The 27,986-nt window shown below is 49.9% G+C and overlaps 1 protein-coding gene across 1 annotated transcript; it reads right to left on the bottom strand.

The window, feature by feature from the left end:
- Window positions 1–5,906: 5,906 nt before the first annotated feature.
- On the bottom strand, window positions 5,907–10,658 carry LOC104383388 (uncharacterized). The gene has a single exon (XM_009991537.2). The coding sequence runs from the start codon at window positions 10,595–10,597 to the stop codon at window positions 6,164–6,166; it is 4,434 nt and encodes a 1,477-aa protein (XP_009989839.2). The 5' UTR covers window positions 10,598–10,658; the 3' UTR covers window positions 5,907–6,163.
- Window positions 10,659–27,986: the final 17,328 nt, after the last annotated feature.

Raw genomic sequence — 27,986 nt, 5'->3', positions numbered from 1 at the left:
TAAAAAACTATTTACAATATTAGATCTGTGAGCATGAAGTGAGAGAAAAATGCTTTTTCCTGCCCCAAAAAAGCTTAAAAAGTAGGTTAGCATCCTGCCGCCTAGCACAACACTATCTTACATGGCACCTACACATAATATATATTCACATTTCATTTTAAAATTAGGTAACTCTTACAAACAGACTTAGAAAACATTGGCTAGCAACGCAGCCCGAGGGACTGCCTGGCCTCTGGACCCATGCCGTGAACACCGGCCGGCTGCATCCCAGCTCCTCCGGCTGCCCCCAAGCTGCCAACGTGCCCTGAATCAAAACCGCCAGCTGCCCCCCACCACCCACCACCCTTCGGGGAGGGGGTGCAAGTGCTCGTGAAAGAGAGGGCTTGTCCGTGGGGAGGAGGGAAGGGAGTATAGGGACCGTGATTTCTGCTAAGCCTAGGGGTGAGCTTAATACAAAACAAGAACTCCTGAGAACATCTTAGAACAGATGGATTCATTTCACAACCACCAAGCTAAAGGATGGGCCGAACGGACGCTACGACACATGGGGTGGGGGGGACGGACGCGCGCGATGCGGGGACATCGTAGCCTCGTGGTTTGCTCAAAATAAAACTACTGCTACAAGAAAAGCTGCAGTGGCGTTCCCTGGCAGGGTGCAGCCTACCTCCGCCTCGCTCCCGGGCCATCCAGGACCCGAGGACACCTTGGCTGGGGCTCAGCCCTCTTCCCCCTGCACAACTGCCAGCAGTGGAAAGGCAAGAGCCTGAGCCGGACGGCAGCCTGTAGTCCCTGCTGCCCCAGGCACTGCCCATGCCTGTGGGACGCCGGGAACTGCGGCTTTCCCAGTCGTCTTCAACCGGGAATGCAATTGTCAGGCTGAAAGAATACGAGCTGGAGAGAGAAACTGTCCATTAGCAAGTCTTAAAAACAGGGCAGCGGTACCTCCGTGTCCTTCTGAGATTGCCTCTCTATTTCCCGGGAGGTTATGAAGGGCTGGCAGAGTTTTTGGAAACATCAGCATTTCCAGAGGTGCCATTTGAGCAGCTGGGACCAGGCTGGGCTGCAGCTTTGCTCATCCGCACTCCAGCAAAAAGCGGCTCAGGCAGCCTGCCAGTCTGCTCGGTCCAGCACAGGAGGGATGGAGACACAGAGAGCAGCAGGGACAAGTTCATACCTTTCTCGCGGCTCATGGAGGTTGACTAGCAACACGGCAGAAGGTTTGCTGAAAGCGTCAGCGCCAGATAAACAGCTCTTTGGAGAAGGTTTGCTGGAAAGGCATCTCGCTGCTGTGTTGGCAGTCGAACACAGAAACACCACCGCATGCAGCAAACACGAGCAAAAAGAACCTCACTAGTGATGTATATAAACACGTGCACACCTCAGGCACACCGCACGCACCCTGCCAGCAGAGAAACCCATTCCAGGGCTAGCATTTTGCTAGACAAGAACCTAACAGCTAGAAGGAGCCATCCTGGACTCAACCTGCCCTTGATGCAGCCCTCAACCCTCTGACAGATAAATTTTGACTCTGAACTTCGCAAACCCAGCCCCTCTGAAGGCCAGGTAAGATGGTTCCTGACCATGTGAAGCATGAAGACCCGGAGCTGTCGACGACAAGGTGAGAGAGGAAAAGGTAACCACACAAACGAGAGAGGGCTGGCAGCAAAGGGACAGCAAGGACATCTGTGGAGGTGCAGAGCCAAGAAGATGCTGCTCCTGGTACAAGGACCAGGCAACTGGGATAGCAACTAGTTTCAAGAACAGGATGAGAAAGTGGCTGGCAGAGAAAGTCAAAGTAGCAGCAAGAGGAGAGGTCTGTTTTGCGGGACACAGCACCTGTGCTGAAACCAGGGCTGAGGCTGAGGAGCAAGGAGCTGTGGGGTGGCCCAGAGGAGGAGGAGCGCAATGAGGCTGCGGAGCTGAGGATGGCACTGTGGTAGTGCCACTGGGCAGCTCCGCACCGTAGCAAACGGAAACACACTCAAACCCCGTGTGGAATAAGGCCATAAATCGTGCCGCTTATTTCCTTCCGCTCATTAAGATCGTCTGCAGCTCCCTGTGCATCCCATCGCATGGCGCAGAACCTGCGTTTATTGGAAGCAGACTGCTGTGCAGCTCTGCAACCTCACTGCTGCCTCGCTGCAGAACAAACAGAAACGAGTAGTGCGTGTCCCCAGTCATTAACAAAGAGCAACAGGTTATATATATGGTATTACCTCTTCTTATTTTCGTATATCTCTTGTGCACTGTTCTAGCTGAAACGTGGCTGCACGGAGAGAGGAAATTGGGAAATAAATCGGGAAGAGAGCAATGCAAACGAGGACTGATTGGGGAAAAAAGAAAAGGAGAAAAAATTCAAACGTCTGAACACTGGTAAAGAAAATGAAGCTACCCAGGCAATGCCACCCTGCCAGGCCGTCACCTCACATGTAGACCCTTTAACTTGCTAGCAAATTAAATTGAAATTTCATTTTCTAGCAAATTACAGCATTCCTCCATCCTGCCCCAAAATAAAGCACTCATGAAAGCAAGTGTGAAGCACACCAAAAGCAGGTCTTGTAGTGTGCAAGACCCAACAGCTACTACCAGTGTCAAGTAGAGAACGCACACAGGAGAGGCAGAGGGGCCACAGACGACACCTCCCCGAGCAGTGGCAGCAAGGAAAGGAGCCCGGCAAGGAGCTGGGTGTTTCCCCAGAGCAGAAAGCCTTAATGCTTTTCCGGAGATGACAACCACCCCTGGCCTACCTTACCCCTGGGGCATCCTCTCCCGGGGTAACCCAAAGGATTGCACAAACCTGTAATTCAGAGAACTTCGACTAAAGCACCGATATTCCCACCTCGAGGTGGGCTGAAGAGGTCATGCCCCAAGTGTTTGCTGCAATTACTCAACCATAGGCGATGGCTTCACCCTCCCCTCCCTTGGCAAAGCCTGCTCTCCCTAAAAACTACCTGCATGAGCCAAATCCACCACCCAGCGCAGCAGCTGCGGGAGGAAACGTTCCTGCCAGCTCCTCACAAACAACATGATGTAGAGAACAAACACTTCAGTTTTCCTCAAAACTGCAATTTTTAAATGAGGGGGAAGGCATCTGAGACTGGGACAAACTGCAGGTGCTTTGGGCCTCAGGCCACGTTGTCTGTGCACCGCCCAGCATGGCCAGGGCCACCTCGGTCCCTCCCGGGACCCCATGACTCCTACAGCATCTGCTGACAGGGCTTCATCCCACAGGGACCTACGTCCAGCATGGGAAATCTCCATCCAAGTAAGCTGAAACACAGCAGTATGAGAGAAAACTACAGACCAAGACCAGAAATTCAAAGGGGTGGGAGGAATATGGTTGTCCTTTTAGTATCTCCGATTTCTCCCCATAATGGGTCCTTGCCATTCCTCTCTGAAGCTGAAGCCTGGAAGGGATGCTGCCCAGAACCTCAACGCGCTCATCCCGCCGCTGCCTAAGTCAAGCAACACGCGCTGAACTGAGACAGATGCCCAGATCCCGCTTCGCTCCCGCGCCAGCGTGACACCTGCTGTCTCCCACCCTTGCCACGTTGAGCCAACTGGTGCTGGCACAGGATGGCAGCCGGGAGGCTGGAGCAGCAGCACCCCAGCCAGAAAACCTCTCTCTGCTTGCTTTGTCGAGGTTTCTATCCTAATGAGGTTCCCACTCCCAGAAGCACAGAAGATGGAGAGCAGGACAACCTGCATTTACCAGCAGCTAAAAAAAGAAAGAGAGCAAGAGAGAGGGAAAGCCCCGAGGAACGCTCGGTGCGTGGTGCCCGGCACGGCTCTGCACGCGCAGCCGGTGCAGGCGCTTCAGGAGTGACACTGAAGGATGGGGAAAGGGGGTTTTGCTGCAGGGGAGCAGCGTGAGGAGCAGAGGTAAGAGGGGTGCTCACACACATGCCAGGCCCAGCCGAAGGAGGGGAAATCCCGGGCCTGCGTGCCTGCAGAGAGGCTGCCCAGCCAGGGGTTAGAGGAGGACATAAGTAAGCATGGATGGAGAAGCAAGAGGGAAACACAACCTCTAAGAAAGGTACAGATCCCTCATTTAACTGCCATCGGTGCCCTCCTGCCTCACACCTCGCCTGAAACACTTTTAAATCTTTTCTGATGGAATGTTTGACATATTTAATGCATGCAGTAAAAATTAAAGTAATAGATCACTTCATATTAATCTGTACAGGGACTGACAGGCTAGATTTAATCACTTCCTAGCTGTCCAGAGAGTTAACTTATTCTAGTGTGATTCAAAAGAAAGGTAAAGGATTTTTTTTTTTTTAAATCAGCCATTTCATAGTAAGAGAAAAACGTGCCGCAGCCTTGTGTGTGTCAGTGCTGGGGGGAGGGAATACCTGCGAGAGAGCCAGAGGTGCTCTGCGAAGGGCATGCGAATCTCAAGCGCCTGGTTTCATCCTCTATAGTAAACGGGTACAATGAGAGATTTAAAGATGATTATCTGCTTTCCATCTCCAGTCCATGGGTTTTGGGATCTGGGGGTTGAATGCCGACAGTGAAAAACAATTCTCATGGCAGCCCAGCCCTCTCTAGCCTCTGCCCCCAGCACAGGCATCTCTCGAAGGGGTGGGCTGCCCCGGAGCCTTGCTCTTAGCAGGGACAAGGAGCTGAGCAAGGACTGGCAAGCAGCAGTTAAAAGTTGGGTGACCCCAGCGCTGGCGCGGTGCCCTCTCAGGCATTGCTGCTGGAAGCTTGCATTGGGATTCCTGCACACGGACTTTGTGCAGCAACGTGAAAGCGAAGCCGTGGAGACGCAATGGCTGAGCAGGGTCCTTTCCCCGAGCACGGGTTGCAGCAGCTACTTCTCAGCTGCTGACCACCCCTGCCCAGCAGAGCCAGCACAGCCACGCGCTCTCCGCGCTTCTAACAGGCTTTTCTCAGAGGTGCTGTGCACCGTGACCCTGTTCTGCCACTGCGGTCCTGCAGCCGCCTTTGGAACGTGCTGCAGAGGCGTGCAGAGGAGCCCTGCAGAAGTGTCGTGTGGGACAGGGCAGAGGCTTGGCCACTTTCAGGCTCCACAGCACCAGACACAAGCAAGGACAAACCCACCGCACCTCGCTAGTGAAAGGATGAAATGCAAATCATGGTGAAAAATAAACTTAGGTCAGTCTCTTCTCTCAACCCTACTCCGACTGCAAATCCTGGCTTAGGAGGGTGCTAGGCAAGACGTGCACAAGAGCACAGGGCAAGGGCCAGGGCTCCCCTTCTGCAGAGCACTGACATCAGAAGGAGCTCGAGCCTGTAAAAAGGGAGAGATTCAACCTTCAGCGAAGCACTGCGGAAACTGCTTTGCCATCGGAGACCACAGAAACCACCACGAGCGCAGCAAAACGGGAGAAGGAGATCAGTCCAAAAGCAGGGCACGGCAGGACCGATTCATTCCTGAAGCCAGCAAGAAATAAAGACGTATGCGGCCCAGCGTGCCCAGCTGGCAGCAGCGGATAAGGCAGCATCTCCTCCACCACCTCTGCCTGAGCAGGACCTCCCAAGCCCACAGGCTGTGCAACGGGGCAGCGAGGTGGCCATCAGCAGTACACACACCAGTAGCTAATTAATACTTTTATGCAGGTAACAGTATGGGACACCAGCAGCTGCTACTAACGAACTGACAAAGGACAGATTCGCCTTTCTCTCCCTCACTGATGGGAAATGGTTTTGGTTTTGCTTTAAATGCCACAAAGGAGACAGACAGGAGGACTCCGAAGGAAAGGGAAATGTTTGCGTGCACCCAAAGGCTGCCGAAAGCTACTTCATGTGCACGAAGGTGGTTTTCTTTCTGCTACAGTACAAGTGCTTGTGCCTCAAGTATAAAACGCAAGCCTCCAAATCACACAGACGAGCTTCTTATTTTTATTTTTAAAGTGATAAATAAGGCACTGTACTTTTAACTAGAACTGCCTGGTTCCAAGTTCAAAAAAAACCCAAGGAACGTTCAAACTGCAGAAACTTCCTTCTGAACAGCAGAGCCAGACAGGCCGACCTCTTCTCTGTCCGAGACACATCTGCTGATGCCTAAAATCACGGGCGTTGTCCTTTAACTGCGGATTTTTAAAGGCTTGCTACAGCTTATAAAAGCAGCTTTAGTTAATGCATGGTAAAGGGTTACTACTATACATCAGTTTTGTACATGGCTACCGGTTCTCCGCTATTTCGGGTCCAGTCGCGAGCGTTTGCTGTGCGAACAGTCCACTTTTGCCCTCAGCTTCCTCTTGCCCTGCGACCCGCTGCTCTCCTGCATCTTCTTCATCGACCTCGTCAGGGTCTTCCCACTGCTGGGCTTCTTGTTGGCCATCTTCTGCGACCGCGTGGAGGATTCGCCCAGGGGCTTCTGCTTCGGGGACTTGGCCAGCTCCTCGTGGCCGGGGGGGAGCACGGCCCGTCTGCTTGTGTTCTCCTTGCCCTTCCGCATGGGGAGCCGCACCTTCTCCAGCTGCCTTTTCGGGACTCTCTTCTCTTTCAAAGACATTTTTCTCACCAGCTTATTGCTCCTCTCCATGGCAGCCTGCTTTCGGGTGGCGGGAGCTTTCGCGCTGACCTCCGAATGCTTTATTTTACTCACCTTCTTGGCAGGCAGCTTGTCCTTGGTGGAGGAGACAGATCGCTCCTGCATGCTCCCGCTCTCCTTCAGCGTTCTCTTCTTCCTGCTGAGCTGGAGGTCAGCTTTGGGTGAGGGGTCCTCCTGGGACCTGCTCTTCCCCTTCCGCCCCTTCCCCGTCCCATCCACTGATGGAGATTTAGCGGGAAAGGCGTCTGCTTTGATCTGTAAGGCCAGCTTTGGAGACATCAGTGGGTTGATGCACACGCTTTTCCGGCTCTGCTTGCTCTCCAGGGATGGGTGGTTCCCCAGGCCATCACTCTTCTTCTCCGCCTTCACCACGCGGTGCTGGGCTCGCAGCTTGCCCCGTAGGTTGGAGTACTTGCGCAGGATCCTGGTGCTGGCCTGCGTCGGCAAGCTAGGGGCAGGCTGGATGGTTTTGTCTTCGCTCAGGTCCTCAGTGCCGGTGTCGGCAGAAGTCTGGTTGGGAGCGGTGGCTTCTTCAACCTCGGCTTTATCAGTGTTCTCCCGAATTTTGGCCCAAAGCTTTTGGTTCTTCAGGTTATTTCGAGCCGGGGTAGTAGCGGCGAACTTCTTGAGGTGTTTTTTCAAACGTTCAGCTTGCAGCGAGCTGGGGTAGAGACTGGAGGAGGAATATTTTTGCATGGGGACTTTGATCGGGGGGATCTCCCCTGGGAGACGGGTGTTGAGTTTCTTCACGATCACTAGAGACCTGGTTTCGGTCGTCTCCAGAAACCACTGGCAAATGTCAGACAGCTTAAAGGCCTTCATAAACAGCATCTGGACAGGAGAAAGCTTCTGCACTTCCAGCGAGCCTCTACTTTTCCGTGTCCTTTTCTTGCTTTTCCAAATCTCTTTCAGTTTGTCGGCTTTGTTCTTTACCTTGGGGGTTGGCTGCACCTCCTTCTCCAGCTGAATCCAGCCCTTCTGAACTTTCATGTACTGAGCATTGAACTCAGCAATGAGCTCCTGGTTCTCCTCTTCAGCACACCACTCCATGAACTTTGGTTTGCTGTCAGCCGTGTCTACGTCCTCCAATGCCAGGGAGTCGTCATTCCCTGAACTGCTTTCGTCCCTCAGTTTGGGGATCACTTGCATAGACTCCTTCCCTGGTGTGCTCTTTTTCGCAGTGTCTATGAGTGTGGGCGCGTGTCTTAAGTTATAAAACTGCAGGGCGACCTTTTTATGCTTTGCAGCCTTTGCTGGAAGATGTTTGCTTCCACCTCTGCTGCTGGGACATGGAGGTGAATTGGCCACTGGCTCATAGTTCTCCAGCTTGCCTGTGTCCATCGCACTGTCGGAGCTCTCCTTGTCCTTTGCACTGGCATCACCTTGTTTCACCTCCACTTGCTCGGCATCATTTGAAGGCACGCTGCTCTCCAGAGGGAGGAGAATGCTTGTCTTCTCAGAATCAGCCTGGACGCTGATTTCCAGCATCTCACCTGGTTGACTTTGGCTGCCGTTAGTAGGGGCCTCATCTTTAGAGGAATTTTCTCCCTCTGCCACAGTCTCTGTCGCTAAGATGCTTTTATAGGTTTTTCGGGTGGTGACACCATTCTCCTCACCCAGCCGCTGCTCAGCGATGCTCTCTGGATCCTGGCCAGTGCCTGGCCTCTCGCTGGTTTTGAGCAGCACATTGGGGAAGCAGTCGTTTGGGAAGTGCATGGATGCTGTCCCATCCAGGTGCACTTCTCTCTTGAACCGCTTAGCACCAGGGCTCTTGGAGAGCTTGATCTGAAGGCAAGGAAGCTGCACAGAGCTGGAAGAACCAGCGTCCTCAGCACTGCCCTCGGCAGGCGACTGGGATTGCTGGCTTCGGAGACGCCGGTCTGATGCCACAAGCACTCTCCTGCCTTTCTTTCGCTTCTTGTCTAGGCTGTCTTTGGAAGAGACAGAGTCTTTCCCTGCAGTGTCTGAGCCGTCGGGTTCAGGCGACATTTCCCCTTCGACGAGCTCTTTTTCATCTGCTGTGCTGTTATTCTGCACTGCCTCCCCTTCTGAGATTTCGGGGAGCGCTGTGCTGGTCAGCGCAGCCTCCTCCCACTCAAGGGAGCCGCCATCTGTCATGCCCAATAATTTGGCTTCTGGTTCAACATCAATGCTTTTGTTCACATCCATGCTCTGCAAGGTGACAGAGGGCTCTGGGGGGCTCTCCTCATCCACGGCAGAAGGGAGCTCATCAGGAGCCTGCCGGCCTGGAGAGCGTGGGGAGGGCTCTGCTGGACACAGCCCGCAGGGTTCCACATCTCCCGCGCCCGGAAGCTGGGCAGGATCCCCGGCACCATCATGGGCCAGGAGTGCTGTGTCCACAGTGGCGGGGGGCTGCAAGGGGGACTTCGGCTCTGGGCTGGTGGGGAGGTCTGGATCAGTTTGTACTTTGGAGAGTGGACGATCTTCCTTGCCACTGGGTGCTTCTGAGACGAGGACAGCAGCAGCAAAATCAGCAGCCTGCTCGCCGCCGCTGCTGTCCCCGTGGGAGCCCAGGCTGCTGCCAGCCTCCCAGAGGACGGTGCCTTCCGCTCTCGTCCCCTCTCCTTCAGCAGGAGGGGATCCAGGGGGCAGTGAGCCAGCTGAGCTATCCTCTTTTTGGGGGCTGGGTGGAGCAGAGAGCGAGAAGAAGGGCATGGCCATGGTGGCTTCCCTCGATCGCAGCGCCCGTGTATCCCGCGGCTGCACAGAGCCTGGCTCAGCTCGCTCTTTTGTTTCTCGGCTGGTTGGTGCCCCTTTAGCCAGGAGCCTCAGGGAAACTCTTTTCTCGCCTACCCGTCCCGCCCCCGCAGATCCCCCCACCGAGAGCACCAGGGGTGGCTTAGCGCTTACAAGAGTCTCTGTTCGCAGTGCTGGGCTGCTTCCCCTCTCCTCCACCCGGGAGCTCTTCACCAGCGTGCGGACAGTCGGGAGCTCACAGCACTCCCCGTTGAAGTAGTACCCCCGCGTGCTCTTCCTCGCCGTCTTGCGGGACGACACCGACCGCTGGCTCTCAAAATGGCACTCGGTGATGGGCTGGCTGATGTAGACCACGTCGCACTGGTTGTCGTAGTCATTGATCCTCAGCCCCGATGCCTTCTTGCTCTTCCGAGTGGATCTGAGGGAGGCTGCCTTGGCGCGGGGGTGCCCGCTGGAGGTCCGGAGGGCGGCTGGCGCAGCGCTGGCAGGCAGCCAGCCCTCTTTGGACTTGTCGAGCGGGCCCTTGTCAGCTGGGTGCAGGTGGCAGCCTGCCTTGCCCTTGGCCACGGCGTGCAGGTGGTTTTCTTGCTTTGGTCTCATGTCTTGTTCTTTTGCGTCTAAGTCCTGGTGCAAAGATGCTTTCGAGCTGGTTTGCAAAGTGTTCTCTTTGTCGGCTCTGCGAGGGGGTGTCACCGCAAAGCCGGGATCCCAGGACTCTTCCGGCAGAGCTCTGAAAGAGCTCTTTTGGGACCCCAGACAGCTGTCTAAGCTGTCCTCACTGCTGTTCACGTTTGCCACTTTGACTGAGATATAACCTTCTACAAGAGTCTTACCTGCTAGCTGCTCTTTGTCCTCACACTTTCTGACACCGGCTTCTTGCTCGTGTCCAGCAGCTTGCTGCCCTTCCAGGCTCTTTGCGGCATGATGGAAATTCAAAGAGGAAGAGTTCAATGTGCTGAGGTATCCTTGGGTGGAGCTATCCTTTGGACTAGCAGAACGAAGCCTGGTGATGGGGAGCTCGGAGAAGTCCCTTCTCAAAGCAGGACTGGAGCTCTCTGCTCTGTCCAGAGACTTCAGCTCCACCGTCTGCTTCGAGGCTTGTCCTGTAACATGCAGGGGGCCGTCAGACCCCGACTGTCCCAGGTCCAAGGAAGAAGGGGGCTTTAATTCAGTACAAGTAGCACCCTTATCCTGATTTTCAGTGCTTCGCTGGCTACAACCAGAGCCACAAGTAGAGACCTCCATGCTCTCGGATTCAGACAACTGCTGGCCTTCAGAGTCTGGTTGCACTTCAGTGTATATGTCGTTTAGCACACGAATGAATTGCTTCTGGTGATGTGTACACAGTCTGACCATAAACTTTTCCAGTGGAGACTTCGGCTGATTGTTAGAGTCTATTGCTATTGTCTCTGCTGCATCCTCACTAGAGAGACAAAGAGAGAAGCAATCAGTAACATGTCCCAGGGAATAAAAGTTTATGCTGCAAAACTGGAATAATCCCTCTCCTCCCACTCAGGCAAATCGCTTGCCTGACCTCCAGCTGAGATCAAGCACCCTGTTGTCACGGGGCTGGCAGGTATCCCTTCAGTCCCCAGCGTGCACACTTATGTATGCATACTGCTGGCAGGACACAGACTGCACTACTGTTTGTCTCCCACTGCCAGAGGACCCATAATTACACTTCTGCCTAGGACATCCTGGTGTGTAGGCACCATGTGCCATGTTCAAAGCAAACCTACGTTTCCCAGTGAGAATCAGATTTAGTATCTGCACGGTGCCCAGTGTAGAAGGCCCAGCTCTTTGGGGACCTGCCAGGATGATTGCACACCTCTGCATGCTCAGCCTGCACAGCCAGGCTGGGGGGAGCAGAGCAGCGTCCCAGCTGGGCAGCCAGACACCAGAAATCTTGAACTGCTCTAGGTCTTCAAATTCTGCTTACGTCTCGGTGGCAGAAGGAAATGGGTCTAGGGCAAACTGAGCAGATCTGAGCCTCCTCTGTAACCAGTGCAGAAATTTTGGCGAGTTCCCGGCCTGCAGGACATGCAGGCAGCAACGCACCCTGATGTGGAGCGGTGACTTGCCATTTGCACCGACCTTTGATTTACTGCCATGTAATAAAATGGCTCTGCAGCTGATGGGCTGACTGTCAACACGCAGTGGTCGCCCAGAAAAGCGTGCTTCTACAGCACCATTGGCTACAGGATCACTGCCACTAGCTAGCTCTCGAACCGAGGCGATTATTGTTTACCTGCTCAGCAGAGGCAATTAATTAGGACCTACTGGTGGAGAAGTTATGGGATAATTATCCAGCGTTTGCACGAACTCATCAGGAGTGCCATGCCAGGCAATGTTATCGAGTCTGTATCTGTTCCCAACGGCAGCGCAGGTGATTCCCACTCAGTCCGTGCCATGCCAAGGGGACTGCGTGCCTTGGCACCCATGCTGCCTCGCACAGGATCTTTGCCAGCAACGTCGGGTTCCTTTGCAGTAACGGTTGCACTTTGCACCTCCTGGTCTTGCACCAGAGGAGAGAAAATCATTTCCCCCCGCTACAGCCTTGCTCTCCAGCCCCAGCATCGGATGCCAACCTTGCTCGCTCAGCTGGCTTGAGGAGGGCAACACTTATTGCAGGTTCAGGGCTAAGGTGGGGAAAAGGAGCTTAATCCGGAGTGGGTTTTCGCTTCCCACGCTGCCAGGCGCAGGGCTCAGCAGGTGGACAGGGAGGAAGAGTCCCGGCTCGGAGGAACTGTCAGTGGAGAGAAGGAGGGAAAGCAGGGACCGGAGCTGGCTGGGCTCAGTGGCAGGCAGTGTGCCAGACGCAGCCCTGGCCAGCTCTCACCTGCTGCTTACCTACTGCTTGCTGGCTGCTTCCTTTCAACTGGCAAGTGCCAGGAAGGCACCTTCAGCAACCCGCTTCCCCTGGCTCGTCCCCAAACTCAGCAAAGGGCAGGGAAAGGTGCCCAGGGGCCACTCTGGGCTGGTCAGGTGGCACCTGGTCTCCTCTTCACCCAGAAACGCTAGGCTGCAGCCAAGCCTGCCCCAAGCATCTGCTGGCCAGCCCTTTGCTTTCCAGTTTGCCCAAATTTTTAAGCGTAACAAGGCTTCACCTCAATCACCGCCACTCAGTTTCCTTAAAGGCTTCTTCGGCAGAGTTTTCCCAAAACCACCTGGAAAGGCTGAGCAAGCTAGGCATGTCGAATGTGCTCCAGCACCTCCAGAGCAGGCTCTTGAGGTTAGTGATAAACAACGTACCTTGAGACTGCTTCACTACACCCAGGTGAGAAAAAAAGCCCTCCAGCAACTGTCTCAACTGGTTCTACCTGGTGCTGCAATGACTTTCAATTTGCAACGCCTGGGATTAGTTTAAATAAAAATGCCCAGGTACAACCTGGCCCCTCTCCAGAGCCCTGCATGGGAAGGGTTATGTCAGCCAGGATCTCTTACACAGCCCAGCTCCGCCCCTTGCCCTCCTGAATAACAAAGGAGATAAAAAAACCTTTCGACAGCCCCCCAGCAAGAGGAGGGCTTGGAGCTGGAGGCTTTGTAAAAAGGCAGAGCTCAGCACAACTTTTTTTCTTCCACCTTTGCAAAGAGGGCGGTTGCTTTCCTCTTACCTGCTCCCAAGCCCAGCTCCTAAGAGCGGCAGCCATCTTCCCCCAGCGAGCCTGAATTTATAACGGCGGCGGCAGAGGTGTGCCCTGCCCCGGCCCACCCCGCCGCCACACTCCCCGGGCAGCCTCGGAAGCGGCTATGGTGGCAAAACAGCCAACTCCCTCCTTGCCGAGGCACCTTGGCTGCCACGGAAGAGCCCATGGCACAGGCGAAGCGGTTGCCTGGATGGGCAACGAGGACGAAAAGGAGAGCTACAGGCTGGGCGAGGGAGGAGGCTGCAGGTCTGTGTACAGAGGCCCTAATTTGGGAGGAGGGACCAAAGTGGCCCGGTACTGTCCCTCCTCGCCTTGCAGTAGCGATGCCGAACGCAGCTGGTCTCAGGTCACGCCTGCTTTGCACAGGTGTGCAGGGCTGGAAAAGACCCGCGATCTGCTCGTATGGTTGAGGGGACCTGGGCTCCCAGTGCCAAAGGCTCCAGGGTGGCATTTGTGCCTTGCCTTCACCTAGTTTCTTCCTCTGAAGTGTGACTGAGACCACCGCGCTCGTTTTCACCTTATTTGCCCCACCATACTCCAAGGAGTCCATCTGAGACATACACAGCCTGTCAAGCTGTAAATTTATAAAACAGATAAATGTTTTTCCGGCTTCATAAAGGAAATAGATCTACTCAGCCTCGATGCTCTTTGTTTTTAGAAGAACCATCTCACGCTCAGCAACACGGTTCACCAGCCTCTGCGGGTGCACCATGTTCTGGGTCCTCTGCTTTCATGTCACTTTGGCTCAAAGATGGGCTGCAACTTCTTCCCTTGAGCTCATCTGCTCCTTCCCCAGCCCACTCCTGTTTGGGTGCTGCAGGCAGCATCGCCTTTTTCTGGGTTTCAAAGGATAACCTTGAGAAGAAGCTCTCCCTAGCACCTGCGTCTGGGCTCCAAGCATGGCTGGACCCCACCTCAGTCCTTCCTCTCCCTGTCCTCCCAGAGTGCTGAGCTGCAGCCTGTGTTTCTCCATCCCCAGATCTCCCGGACACAGCTCTGTGCTCCCTGGGACCTGCTAATCTGTGCGCCCTGGTACCTGCCCAGCATCTCCCACCATTCCTGTCTGTTCTGGCTATTACTACTAAATAAAACATGCCCATGGTCATTCTCTTTTCTGGCAGCTGATGGACACAGGATTGCCCACATCCTCCCTACTTAAGGCAGTTTCAGAGAAGAGCTTGTTTCATGCTCAGGTGTAACAGAGACGTTTATTTCAAGTGCCCCATGGCTTCAGGCAGGGTTGCTTACAGATTGTGTAAACTGTTGCAGAGAAACTATCTACTTACGTGGCTTATCAAAGGGGAGAGGAGAGGTGAGCTGATGGCAGAGCTGAAGTGCCTTCCCAGGGGAAGGTGCCAGGTACCAACAGGCTCCTCAGCCCTGCTGGCAAAGGCACAGCGGGAGCTGAAGACCAACTGGTGAACGCAGAGGATGGGAATTGGGAACATGGTTTTAAAGAGGAGGAAAAATCATTCTCGGGAGGCAGCCACCCCTGTCTCTGAAGAGCTTGCCTTTCGGGAGGCACAAGTCAGCACAGCAGAAGCTGCTGGGTCCAGCAGATAAGCGAGGGAGCCCAGGACTGCCTGTACCATCTGAGCCTTCTCCCAGTGCCCACACTCACCTCTTCCCATGGGCCTTGGCCTGAGTCTGTCTTGGCTTTGGGTGTTCGTGAGGAACATGTCATCCCTCTGAAGGGCTGGAGAAGCCGCAAACCTACTGCAGCTCCGTGGCTGGGGTGAGGTGACTTCCTGGGAAACCCTCTGTGCCTGTAGCTGAGCTGCAAGCGCAGTCGCAGACCCATACGGGGTACCCAGCAGGATTCACTGCGATGGGAGAGACAACCCACCTGCCAGCAAGCTTTCCTGCCGCGCCTGGGAGACGACAGGTCTGCCCTTGCTGGCCACCAGCCTTGAAAGCTGCCTACATGAGGCTGCGGCTGCCGGGGGCTCCTCTGCTCCTGCACCCCAACATCCCGCTTCCAGCCCCGCTGCACACATCGCCCCGTGCCAGCAGAAGGACCCCGAGCAAATCCTATCACCTGAGCCCCTCGCTGCCTCCTGGCCCTTCTAGCTTTGCCAGGGCAGCCCTGTTCTCTCCTCCTTCCCTGCCTGCTGCAAAAGGTGTCAGAGACATCAAGGGGCAGGAGCTGTCAGAGACACAAACTGAGCTGTTGCTACGCAACCCCAGCGGTGCAGCAATTAACGCTGGGGAAAACGTGCTGTGCTCTAAAGCTATTTGCATAGCTGCGTGCTGCAATACATTTGTTTGCATTGTGCCTCTACTGTTTAGTGGAGTTTGAAGTCAACCCTCCCCCAGCTCTTGCTGGGGGGGTCACACAGGGCTTCCAACAAAAGCCACACGGTTGGGGATGATAGGGCTGGGGGAAGGCAGGGGTTTGTCTGTCCATAACACCTATAGACTGCTGCACAGGTATAGGATTTACAGTATGGGAAGGAAAGGCCAAGTTATCTGGATTTGACCCGAGGCTCCTCTGTGCAGCCCCAGGAGCTTTGCCCTCGTTGCAAAGCCACCTCCTGCCGTGCCCCCAACCTACTAGTGGGGTTGCCGCATCTCCCCTTTTCTGGGTGCATCAGGGTGACACCGCCCTTGTTCTGCTTGTGAACACCAGAAACGGAGCTTTAGGGGCAGCCCAGCCTGCCTGTGGCTCAAGAATGTATTTTGGGGGGGAGCAAGGAGGAGAAGAAAGAGGGTGAGAAAGAAATCAATGGGTTCATACCAACCTACCTGGGACGTCGGTCTCCGAAAACCTGCTGATTGCCAACTGCAATCTTCTGGTTTTCCCACCCCAAGTTTCTCACTATTGAACATGAAGCCTGTGCCCTTTTAGGGTTTCTTTTTTTAGCCCTTGAACATCGGTTTGATTGATTATAAGTTTACAGGTATGTTTTGTACCTCAGAGGCACAAGAAGCAGCAGCAGAACAAAAGTTCAAGGCTAAGTGTTTCTGTTCCTTTCAGACCACTCTAAGCACCAGGATTATAGTTCTGTAAAAGAAACAAAACATAGCTATAAACTTATAAAACCCAATTTAGTATTCTTACGGGGATGACCTCTCCCCTTCCTCTGCTGGTGTCACTCAGCTGACTCCATGCCTGTGGTGGAGCGCTGCCTCACCACCCAAAACCAGAGGTATCACAGGAGTACCCCACCAAGCCAAAGGGTGCCTCGGAAACCTGGCTAAAAGCGGAGATTTGAGAAATGTGGATGACTAAGAAGGAAGCCTAACTTGAGAGCGATGCTCTCCATCCGCTGAACTCAAAGCGCTGAACACGCCCACTGTGACCCCAAGGTCCAAGGCAGCGTGTCCAGCTGCCCTCAGGTGGCACCTCCAGCCCTGCTGGCTTCAGCCACTTTATTTAGTTCTCAGGGCAAGCGGAAATGCCATTTTGAGGGATTGCAAAGGAGGAGCAGCCTCTTAAAAGCAGCTTGCTCACTGTGGGCAGCCAGGTGAGTTGACCCCAGCCCCAGGGGCATTGTGAATCCTGCGTGCCAAATGTGAGCTTGAAAGTGGTTGTGGGTTGCCAAAGGTGGGCTCGCTTTCCCCAGTGCCAAGGGGGTCTGCACACAGAGCCACACCAGGGTCTCGCACAGTGGAAGGCAGAAATGAGCTCTCTGCCAGCCCCTTTCAGCAGCAGCCCACACCAATGTCACCGCAGTGGACACGGAGCCACGGCTACTGTCAGCCCTCTGCCTGAAATTATTATCCCAGGGCAGCAAAAGGCAACCCACGTTGCATCTTCTTTGCCCTATTTGACACACAGTATCATGCTCAAACCTATCTTCGCTCATAGCTGCAGCAAAGACATCATGCTTTGAGAGGTGGAGGTGAGGGGACACGTTTCCTTCTGCTGGCATTGTTCTGGGATGTGGCAGTCCTTTGCAGGGGATGGGCAAAACAGCCATGTAAGCCACTGCAGCCCGATTTTCTGGAGCTCATCTCTCAAAGCCCCGATCAAAGGCTGACACTGGATGTACCAGTTTAAATTCCTGTATTTCAATCCTCAGAAATATGCCTGGCACCTAACACTCCCCACACAGATGAATGAGTCCCTTCACACCTCTGTGGGTGCTACAGTAATTCTCTCTCGCTGCACTGAAAAAAAACAGAAAAGCAGCACAGAAAGAGCTGAGGCTCCACACAACAGTTAGGAAGAAGGAAAAGCATTTTTCTTGTCTAAATTAAAAGCTGAACTTGTGCAAAGCACAGCCAAAATAACTATGGAAATAGTGCTGCTGGGTTCTCAAGGCCCCTGAATTTACACTGTCCTTGGTGACGCGTGTGGGCATGGATTGAGCTTGCATTTCAACTGAAAAGCAGGAAGAAACAAGTTATAGATGGGTTTTGTTTGGTTGGGGTTTTTGACAGCTGCATGTATTCGTTAAGGTATCCAGGTTGTACAATAAGCCAACCGACTGGATAAACAATAGACATCCATTACAGATTCAGACTTTTAACCCTTCAGAGTAGTGTCTTTTATCTGTTTGTTTATTTTTCAAGTAGTTAAACATTAAAAATCACATTCTCCCCACCTGTAGCCAAATAAAAATTAAACAAACCAAAGTTGGTTTTATATTAAATAAAACTATGGCAACCTCAAATAAGTTTATCTTTTTTATATTCCTGTCATAGCTTCCTCCACTCCCACCTTCCCCAAGTTACTAACTCAACCATATTCTATAGTAGTTTATCATCACTTGTAATACTTCTAATACAATATTTAATGACTAATTAAAAATCTTACCACTGAGCTATTTGCTCTAAAACCAAGGGAAATTTATCATGTTGGAAACATTATTCTACATACTAGCTTTCAAAGCCTTTCCAGAATTGTCCTTGCTAATTTTTCTAATTATCAAGGACATCTGGGATCTTCCCTTTAAGGAAACAAAAAAAAATTACCATGAATGTTTCTCTCTGCGGCAGTACTTGGCATCTTCTCTGAGCTAGGTGCTCTAAAAGAATAGATAGCACCAAAAGATCAGAAGAGACAGAAAAAAAGATAGCACCAGAAGTCGGAGAACAAAAGCGTGCAGGGCAAAAGAAAAAAAAAAGAGTTCTTACAAGGATTTTCACAGCTTTGCACATGTTTTAAAATAAGCAGCACCCAGTTAAGGCAAGGGAGAATGAATCCCAGGGAGCAGTCCTATGGAGTAGGGAGGGATGCCCTTAGCGTCTTTAACAGTCCCAGGTACAAGTTGGGAACGCGTGCTGGCTCTGCACCCGAGGTGAGGGAGGTGCGTGGCCTCCCCACTGCTCCCGAGCTCATCGTTGTTGGCTCCCCGTCCATCCTGCCACAAACCGGGACAAAGCTCTCCCTAACCCAGCCCTCGGGCATGCACATCCAGGTCAGCTGGAGTCACTGCAACCATGGAGGTTCAACAACAGGAGAAACCCCCACTAAAGGTGCACTCATCTCTAGAAAATTAAGGCTCGAAGGCAGAATACGCTGCGCTGTGATAAATCCCACCTTCCCCTCCTATACTGCATCTATACTGCTGGACTGCTGCACCTGCAGGATGGAAGAAAACCCAATGCATGACGTTCCCTCTCTGTAGACATTGCTGGTCCCAGCTCCAACAGGCACATTGCCACGCACAGCCACTGTCTACTTCTAGAAGTCTTCAAGGTTCTGAAATTCTGCAAATATCCAGGATTTTTTTTTTTCCCAACATGGATATGAAAAAACAAATGCAGCAACATGGTAGAGCGCTCGCTAGAGCTAAACACGCTCAGCACGAGCTGGTCGCCAAAGCTTGGGAGGGGCCAGCGGAAGACATTTGGAGAGCAGAGGGTATCTTGGGTGTAATTAACAGATGTTGGGGGATATGACCCCATTTCGGATAACCTGGAGATTCAGATAATTGGGCCTCAGATAATCAAGGCCACGCTGTTAATAGAAACGGTATCACAACTCCTAACGACAGTGTTCCCCACGTGCCGATGCGATACCTCCTTGCACAAAAATGCCAGTGAAATACGAATTAGCGGTTTGATACGTGTCCGTATTCTCTGTCAACTGCCAGGCTGAGCCGCAAACTCTGTTTCTGATGCACCACTCTGCCCGGCTGCTTGGGAAATAGGTTAAGGCAGAGAAGTGGATTGCAGCCCCGGATGCCTGGGGACGAGGCTGTCTCAGAGCTGACGGGCTAGGTAAGCTCTATTTTGAAAGTGGGTTAATTTAACTGCCATTCAACTACCATTAAACGATATAGGTTAATTTTATAGTCAGATAACTATTAAGAAACCAAAACATAAGGCAGGAAATGTCTCTATGCATGCCAGTAGGGAGAGGTTTCCTCTGCGCTAATGCACACCCCTCCCCTTCAGCTCAAACCTCTCATCATTCCATTTCTGCACATCCCTCACATCATCTCTTCTTTTTTTAACCCTTGTCATTACGCGCTATTGTCCTTCCTCCTCCTCTTAAGAGAGTCTATTCTCCTCTCAAAAATTCACCTTGGCATCCTGGCCCACGATTATTATTCTCCTTCGTTTACATCACCACACATCTCAATGCTAAAGGAAGACTAACAAATAAACCTTGTCTGACCATGCCAAACGTCCACTAAAAAAGGTCCCATCTCCCTCATGCATCTGTTATTTGTCCAGCTACGTGGCAAACTGAGGCAGGGAACGACACATTGCTCAGTGTGTAACACACCATCACCACTAATACACCCAGCTTCCTTTAGGGTTATCTGCTGTGTTCAAAGCATCCTCAGTTTTGGGCAGTTTACCCTTTATAATTGGACGCCGCAGTTAAAATGTACTTTATCTCTGTGCCATTTTCCTTTCCGCAGCATAACAACAGGTATTGTTTGTTTCTTTATACTGGGGACAAAACCCATCGATTCCTGGTTTGCCATAAAGATAAAAATAACAGGAAAAAAATTATCAACAACAGCTTATGCCTGCAAAGGAACAGATCCCTTGGAAAAAGCCAAAGTGACTCATCACTCCTCATGCACAGCGAGGAAGGAGTGAGCAGCAGAGCCTGGCAGATCCCCCCCGAGATGCCTTCACAGATTGCCTCCCTCTGACTTCTGCACCTCCCTGGTCCCACTACTCCCACCAGCAGGAAAATGAGTCCCTAACCTTCGCAGAGGAAACTAAAGTGATGATGACCCATTAGCACATACTGCCCATCAAGCACTCACAGATCTCCTCCACCACAGATGTTTTTTATCTTATTAACAGTAAGTGCACTAGGCAAACCCTGAAAGCTCAGAGAAATGAACTCATGCTTAACCACGCGGTGGTAATGAGACCACAGCGCTAACGGGATGTTGGCATTTTCACTGTGCTTTGTATGACCAAAGAAACACAGAATGTGACCATCCCCAGAAATCGCAGCAAAACCACCTCTGAAAAATCCTCCTCACAGCGACTCACGTGTTCAGACGGCGATGCCAGAGCCCAAACCACATATACGGGGGGGATTTTTGACCCACAAAAGGCGGAGTGCCCAATTCCCTGTTGTCCCTTTGAGGCCTCACTACTCTTTATTAACCTCATGAGGAAAGTCCTTTTTTTTCACTCAGGAGCTATAAAAGAAGAGACGTAACAGCCAAAACCCAAACCTCATCAAACTGCTCTTTGCCAGCACTAAGCCGCTACCTTTGTCACTTTGTGCTAGGTTACACTGATTTTAAGCTTTGTTACTAGTTATTATTTAATAATAAGATCATTAAAGGAAAAGCAAGGTGTGTATCTTTTAAATCCAGAGGTATGTTATTTTTGCTTTTATCAATTAGCAATCCAGACTACACTCAAACAAAAGTACAGGCACCGACATAAGGGCAGGTAAAGGCAAGAAGGCAAGAATTACAGAGCAGTCGAGCAGTCGCCCTTACCGTACACACTTGTGTCTCTCTATTAGAGAAAAGACAACGCAGGCCCTGAAACAAGAGCAAAAATCTACTTTTTCTAATGCATCAGCAGAAAAGCTCACTGAATTACAGCTAGGCAGACCTCTAGCGAGCAGTGAGGTTAGGTGGCTGTCACCATGGCCCAACGAGAACTTTGCTATTAGTGAGCACGCTTCAAGTACCAGGTAAGCTGGTATAGCTTTCCCATCTCGGGCTGATATTTGATGGCTAGAAATCAGAAGAAAACTTGTATTTCTGTACAAACAGAGTACATTTGTTATGACGGCTTCTTATGCAAAACCAGAATCCTACAGCATCTTTTTTTTACAATCTCCTTTCAAAGTCAAATAGTTTGTTTCAAACCACTGCTAACACCTCACATGTGGCTACTTGCTTTAAAAGACCTGAAAGGAATCTGAGAGACCAGGTGTGACCACAGCATATCTGAAAACATGAAAAAAATATACCACCACCTTCACCTGAAAGGGGGACTTGGCGGAAACTACTGGATTTTCCAAGCAAGCACCTCAGCCTTAGATTACAGCAAGGGTCAAAGCACAGGTACCAGTTGTGTGTATGAAAATCCCTTCACATGCGCGGGGAAGCTGTTCAGCTTCTCCTAGTATCGTTTTTATCCCTGCAGAGCCAGAGTAACTCCCAAAATTAGTGTCAGAGCCTTCCTCTTCAGCTCAGCGAGAAGAAAAGCACAGTCAAAGGCTTGGCTTTAAGAAAGGAAACCATAAAAGCCTCTTTCAAAGTTAGGAATGTCATTCCAAAACAAGTTAAGCAAGCCCTACGCTTTCTTAGCTGGGTAGGAGGGATCTGGGACATGTGATGATGGGATCCTGGTGCAGGTCAGAAAAAAAAAACAAAAAACAAAAAACAAAACCAAAACCAAACCTTAGCAGGTGTAACAGAACTGCCTATTTAGCACTATTATTTTTACAGACAGTTTGCTGATAACTCTGTGTCGTGGTTTTAGGCTGATCCAGCAACTAAAACTCACACAAGTCTCTCCTTCTCCAGTAAAGTCAAACCATGACACTCTGCATAGACAAACTACCCCTCCTCTTGGCACAAGGCTGGCTGATCCGCACCTGGAGGCAGGAGTCCCAGCAAAGGTAGGCACGTGAGCTGGGATCGAGCTAGCCCAGGTAACAGCAGCAGGGGAGATCAGGCGGGAGCCTCAGCACAGGCTGGGGGAAGCATGTCGCTGGACCCACCGCAGGTCTGCACGGGCTGCGGCCGAAGCCTCCACCCTGTCCTTCCCTGCGGTACTGCAGGTGCTCCGTAGGTTACAGCCCGAGAGGCTGGCCAGTCCCTTGAGGAGATGCAGCTGTACTGTCATACGGGCAACTTTTGCATGTTCAGGCAGCAGTGCTCATAGTTCTACACTCTGAAATACACCTTAAGCGCTTCTAATTTTAGCTGAGCTTTGAAACAATTCCTGCAGATTTGCGCCGTAGCCGTCTCGTACAAAAATGTGCTTCTTGTAAAGCGTGTGCGCAGTGGGCCGCCTGCAGAGCTGCATGGCGCCTGCAGAGGAGGCGGCGGCACGAGGAGATTGTGGAAGCTTTCTTTCAAACGCGACCTGTAAATTTCGATACGTTAGAAGTGACCTGTAAAAATAAGATGCAATTGTTTTGTGCTCCCTCTTCGTGATACTAAAAGAGAGCTTTTAAAGGTTGTGTCGTCTGGGGTTTTGGGGAGGCATGCAAGAAGGAACTTAATTCGTAATTCACAAGAGTGAAGTCATTCAGATTTCTTCTGAATTTCCTAGCAGACAACTGAGAACATCTTGGATTTTGAGTCACAGAGGCTGCATCAAAGGAAGCAGATCAGGGGAAACAGTACTCCCACAAACAGTGTTATATGGGATCCTTCCAGCATTGTGACAACTATTAAAGCATCTTGAGAATAACTATATTAAAAAGATCAATTTTTATTTTAATGTCTTTGTCATCTTCATTGTATCATACTCCATATTCCTGGATTTGTGCCTAACACTTCGAGTTCTGTCTTTGAAATTGCTTTCTATTTGTACCTCTGTTACTCTGTACATGAATCACTTTCCTAAACAGGTCCAAGAACCTGCTACTCACGTCCAGTTGAAACCACAGTTCCGCAAGTACCTCTAGTTGGGCATCTGCCAGAGCAGAGTTTGCAGATTAAGTAATAAGTGATTTGCTAAAATATCTTCCTGAATTGGGATTTAAATCCTCCCCCTCCCCCCAGACCCACTTTTGTCAGGCCTCTAGGAAATTAGAGGGCTCCGCAGGCTCAGGCGGGAAAGCCACTGGTGATCCACCTTACTGAGGACACCAGAGCAAGCTTCGCATTGCTGCTGGGCAGCCACGACACGGGGGCTCTGTTTTGGTTGCACAAGAAGATGAAATTGTGATGCTCAGGAATTTCCTTAATTAAATCAGCTTCATTCACAAAACCCAAGTCAATATCCAACGCAGGAGTGTTTCAGATCCTTCATGCTGAGGTCAGGTTGCTTACTTTCAGGTAGGTCCTTATCAGCTAGTATTAATCCCAACACTTGCAGGCAGTGACCTGAAGCTTTCTGCTCTTGTCTTCACAGAAGCAGACATTTTCACCAAGAAGCAATCAGCAGAGCCTCTTGTTCCACATCTGCTAGAGTATCTGGACTGTAGAAAGTGACCCAGGTGTACGTGGGGGTACAGTTCACTGCTACTCCATGAAGGATCTGTTACTTCAGCAGGTGACCAGATGTGCTCCTGCAGGTTCAGAAGAGATAGCTGCCTCTTTCCAGCTCCAAAACCCATCCCGAGTCAAAACGAGCCGAGGCAAATTAGTAGAAGACTTATTAAGCAGCCTAACAGGGCTAATTAGGTTTCTTTTCTACTTCTGCAACAACAGCATGGATGCTTCTTCCTGGGTCTGGGTGCAGTCTCCTCATGATACATGTGTGTTACAGAAAACAGCTTTTAAAGAAGAATTCAAGGCTGTGTTCCTTTAAGCCTGAAGAACTTCAGCTTAACAGTATGAGACCATCAGCGAGTCCTACAGGAAAACCTGAAAAACTTGGTATTTCTGATAATCGCAGGACTAAAAGCGTTGATTAAAATGTTCTGGGAAAAGCTTGCAGAGTGTAATACACCCTAAAGAATGGCAGATGGGAATATGGTTCATCACTTTCAAAGGCTATTTTCATAGATTTGACAGATGTATTCAGACACATAGAAAAAAAATGATAAATGCTAGTTTACAGCACAAGGCTTTCAAGCTATTTACACAAAAAGGCTTACTATTCCTGAATAAGTGTAAGATGTAGTCTCTAGTCAAACCAAGTTTTTTATTTAAGATATTTGCCCAGTAAAGCTAAACCAATGACAACACCCAGCTACCTTACTATTTTTTTGGTTTTAATACTAGTATTAGTATACAAGGAATACAAAGAGTTTGCAGTGGAACAGGATCCTGGGGGTAAAAAAAAAAAGAAAAACACCACTAAAAAAAAAAATCACATTAATTAGCACAACGCAAACCCTAAATTACCTACTTTTCAATAGCACAAGTGAGAAAAGCCATTTCTCAGGAGAAAAGAAACCTGGGCTAGACAGTGTGCAGCACTATAAATGTTCCTAAAGGTAGGAAATCCCTGTGCGTCACTCTCAAAATCATCCTAGGGCTGAACATAGAGGTTAGCAAAAATGCCTAAACTCGTGTGGGTTCCATTATACACCACTTACTGTAACCTACTTTTTAGTATTCAGCATTTCAGTATTAATAATGCATAATGTCAAAAGTAGTTCAACCCAAAGCACGGTCACGAGAAAGTAAACACGGGTCTCCAACAAGGACCAGCTGAAGCGTGGCGTCACTGCTGGGTTTGCCTTGCGCCCCTGTGCAGGAGGGCAGCAGGACAGTCGCTGGAGCCTTCCGGATGTGAACAGGGAGCCAGCAACCTGCCCCTTTGCGGAGGGAGAGCTGGTGGCCACAGAGAGAATAAAATCAACACCCGTGCCTACTGGTGCAAGCGAGCAGCTGAGCAACCTCCATCGGCCTGGTCCCACCTCCGCCGGTACATGACCCAGCCTCTCCAAAAGGCACGCTGCCCCGCTGCCCGACCCAGCGCACGCCAAACCCAACCGCACCAGGCAGCCGCCGGGCTTCCCAGCGAGGCTTTTATTACCACCCTTCCTACCTTGACTCCTTACTAAGTGCTCGATGAACATGCCTACGTCACTTCCCCCACTCCCCTCCCTGAGAGACTGTTCGTTCTTCACCAGATGAATTATTTACCATGAAAGAAATTAAGGTGGCCAGCAGGGAAGAGCGAATTAGAGTACGAGAGTTCACGAGACCGAGCTGCTGCGAGGCGGCGTTTCAGCTTTCACATGTATTCCCAACCCAGCTGCTAAAGCAGCTTTATCGCCACTCCTATTTAGGACAAGAAACAAACGGGAGTTCAGAGACTCCAAAACTCAATCCTTGGGCTGGAATTAATTTCACCTTCTATTTTCACTTCGCCCTCTGCCGCTCTCGATTTGTGACAGTTTGCATTTCGCAGCCCCGGGTGGTTAGCACGGGCATTTAGAAAGCGCACTAGAAATGACAGAATTGGAACCCCTTAAAGTTTTTCACAACAAAATTTATTAGAAGAATAGTGGTTTTGAAAAGTCTAGCATCCAGTGAAAACTACCATACACAACGTTACAGCTGGGAATGTGTTTCCAAATGACATGGTCAAATAATACAATGGAGCCATTAAATCTTACACATGCACAACAAGAGAATTAGCGCTTTGACATACAATGCAAAAAATAAATGGACCACATGAAATAAAAATTTAAAAGTACTTATCACATACATTAAGACACAGCTTATTTAGTCCAGTCAAAAAATCAGAACTGCATTAAAAAAAATTAATGTAGTGCAATCAAACCAAAAACCTTAATTTGTGATCATAAGTGCTCTACTACATAAAACATTGATCATAGCAAGGAACAAAAAATTCAAATCACACAGTACAAAAAAAATCTGTAAATAAATATAAACTACAGTACAAGAGAAATATTAAATTATACAATTCCGTCAAACTGTAAACAGTATATTGAAATGAGGTCCATAGAGTAAAGGGGGGGGGTTCCTGTGTTTTTTTTTCCCATGACACTTGAACTTCTAGAGGTCAGAGAGAAATGCCATTTTCCATACTCTTCAAAGACTATGGGTTACATAAATAGAAAGAGAAGACTTTTTAGATGTAAAGTGTCAAATAATAAAGCAGAGGTGTTGCTGACTTGCGATTGCCAACAGATCACTGCGAGAGCAGAGCGGCAGGTTTTACTTTAGGGTTTCGCCTCCTCGCGCCCGCGGCACGGAGGCCCGTCACTACAGATGTTACGTGCCAACACGTTCTGAATTAGCGTTCTGAACACGTTCTGAACTCTCCTCTCAGCACTCGAGAGGAGACACCTGCCGAGCGTCTGGTCCTACCAATCAGGCGGAGGCGATTACACGCGCCGTTACCAACTCGGACCTCTGCTGATTATCTGACAGGTTTACACGCTTGTCATACAAACACCAACTTTGGCAGAACAATTACCAATAAACTCAAAGCACTCCCGGCCCATTGGTTTCCATCACAGTGGCCAGTGCACAGAATTCTCTAAGGACATTGCATAACTAGAGTGTAGAGGTCAGACAGCCAAGGACCCGTGCTTGAGGTTAGAAGTAGTTATGGTGAGAGAGAAGCAAGAGCCACGTTAAGAAGCTGCCCCTGCCGTTGGCAGAAGCAGCTGGGAATGTATCTCGTTTTTAGCTGCGCTGGCTAGTAGTGGCATTTTAAAATATATAAGTTTAAGATAACATATATACTATATATGTATATAATATAATACATATTATATAATATACATAGGAATTTCTTACAATACATACCAGGAACCCCCACGCGATCTGCTCAGTAGTAATAACTGAATATACAGAATGCCACTATAAGTGTCTGAGGCACTGTGTGCTGGAGAGTAAATATGCAGCTTTAAAATCCGTTTGGCTGAGTTATACCTGGATACCTGAACTGAGTTTTAAGTTGACATTCATCAAGGATGTGCTATCAGCACGTCAAAAGAAAAGCAAAACAAAATACAAGTCACTGCTAGGTTTAAGAAGAGAGTACAAGTACCTGAATTGAGTGAGGATAGTGTGTAAACTGTCCCTGAGGGTTTTTAAACAGTGTGTGTACAAGTTGGATTCCTAAGAACATTAGTTTAAACTTACACTGCGGACTGATAAAATACCAATGTCTGACAATTTAACAAGTGGAGGTTAGAAAGAGTTATGAGCAAACACTCAAAACATATTTTATACATTTTAAAGCAGCAGTAAGCTGCTGTAAGCATACATCCCATCAGTACAAGCAACACATGGGACTCAGATAAAGGTTTCTATTTGCAAAAAGCCCATCATATATCGATAAGTAAAGAATATTCACCTGCTAAATTAGAATGCACCTAGTTACAGACTAGCAATTCAAGATTAATTTTTTTAATCAAATACTTTGCTATACTTTGCTATTACATACTAAAATTCCTTAAGCTCACTAATGCTGGTTTTCTAATCTATTTTTTTTAATGTTCCCCCTTCATTTAAGAAATATACCATTCCACAGCTTAAACGTTAAGATCCATTTTCAGTCCTCAGATGTAAAAAGCATGTCAATGAGTTCATATTAAAAATTTACATGGTAAAAAGGCTTGAATTTCAGCCAGAGATTCTAAATACTACTCATTCCCTGAAGGCATAAGGGAGAAAGAATCCCTACTCATTTTTCTTGTGATATAGTTTTCAAACTGAACATTAAACAATGGTCCAAAATGATTTTTCAGTTTGGGAAACTTCCCTTTCCCTACCCATCATCCCAGGTTCCAAATGTTAAGCCCTGAAATGGCCTATTGAAACAATTAGTTAAAATTATCAGGCATGTATATATACATCCCCTGCCTGAACTTCAGAATATTCTGTTGTCTTTAAAAGACAGATTAGCATCCCAAGAGAACCTGTGATCTGACCTGAAAAGCCGTTAATGATCCTAGATTGTACATTTAAAACATCTCATAACCTGAAGACCAGATTTAATTAAGACTCTGGCATTGTAACAGAAAAAGTGCTGCAGTTATTTATCCCTTTTCTGGTACTTTCGAATAGGTCAGACAAGTGCTTTTTATAGTGACAGTAAAG

The sequence above is a fragment of the Tauraco erythrolophus genome, chromosome 9 (genome assembly GCF_009769465.1).
Source record: "Tauraco erythrolophus isolate bTauEry1 chromosome 9, bTauEry1.pri, whole genome shotgun sequence".
NCBI classification, from domain to species: domain Eukaryota; kingdom Metazoa; phylum Chordata; class Aves; order Musophagiformes; family Musophagidae; genus Tauraco; species Tauraco erythrolophus.
The sequence above is the reverse complement of the archived record's forward strand: the minus strand, read 5'-3'. Positions and strand labels throughout refer to the sequence as shown.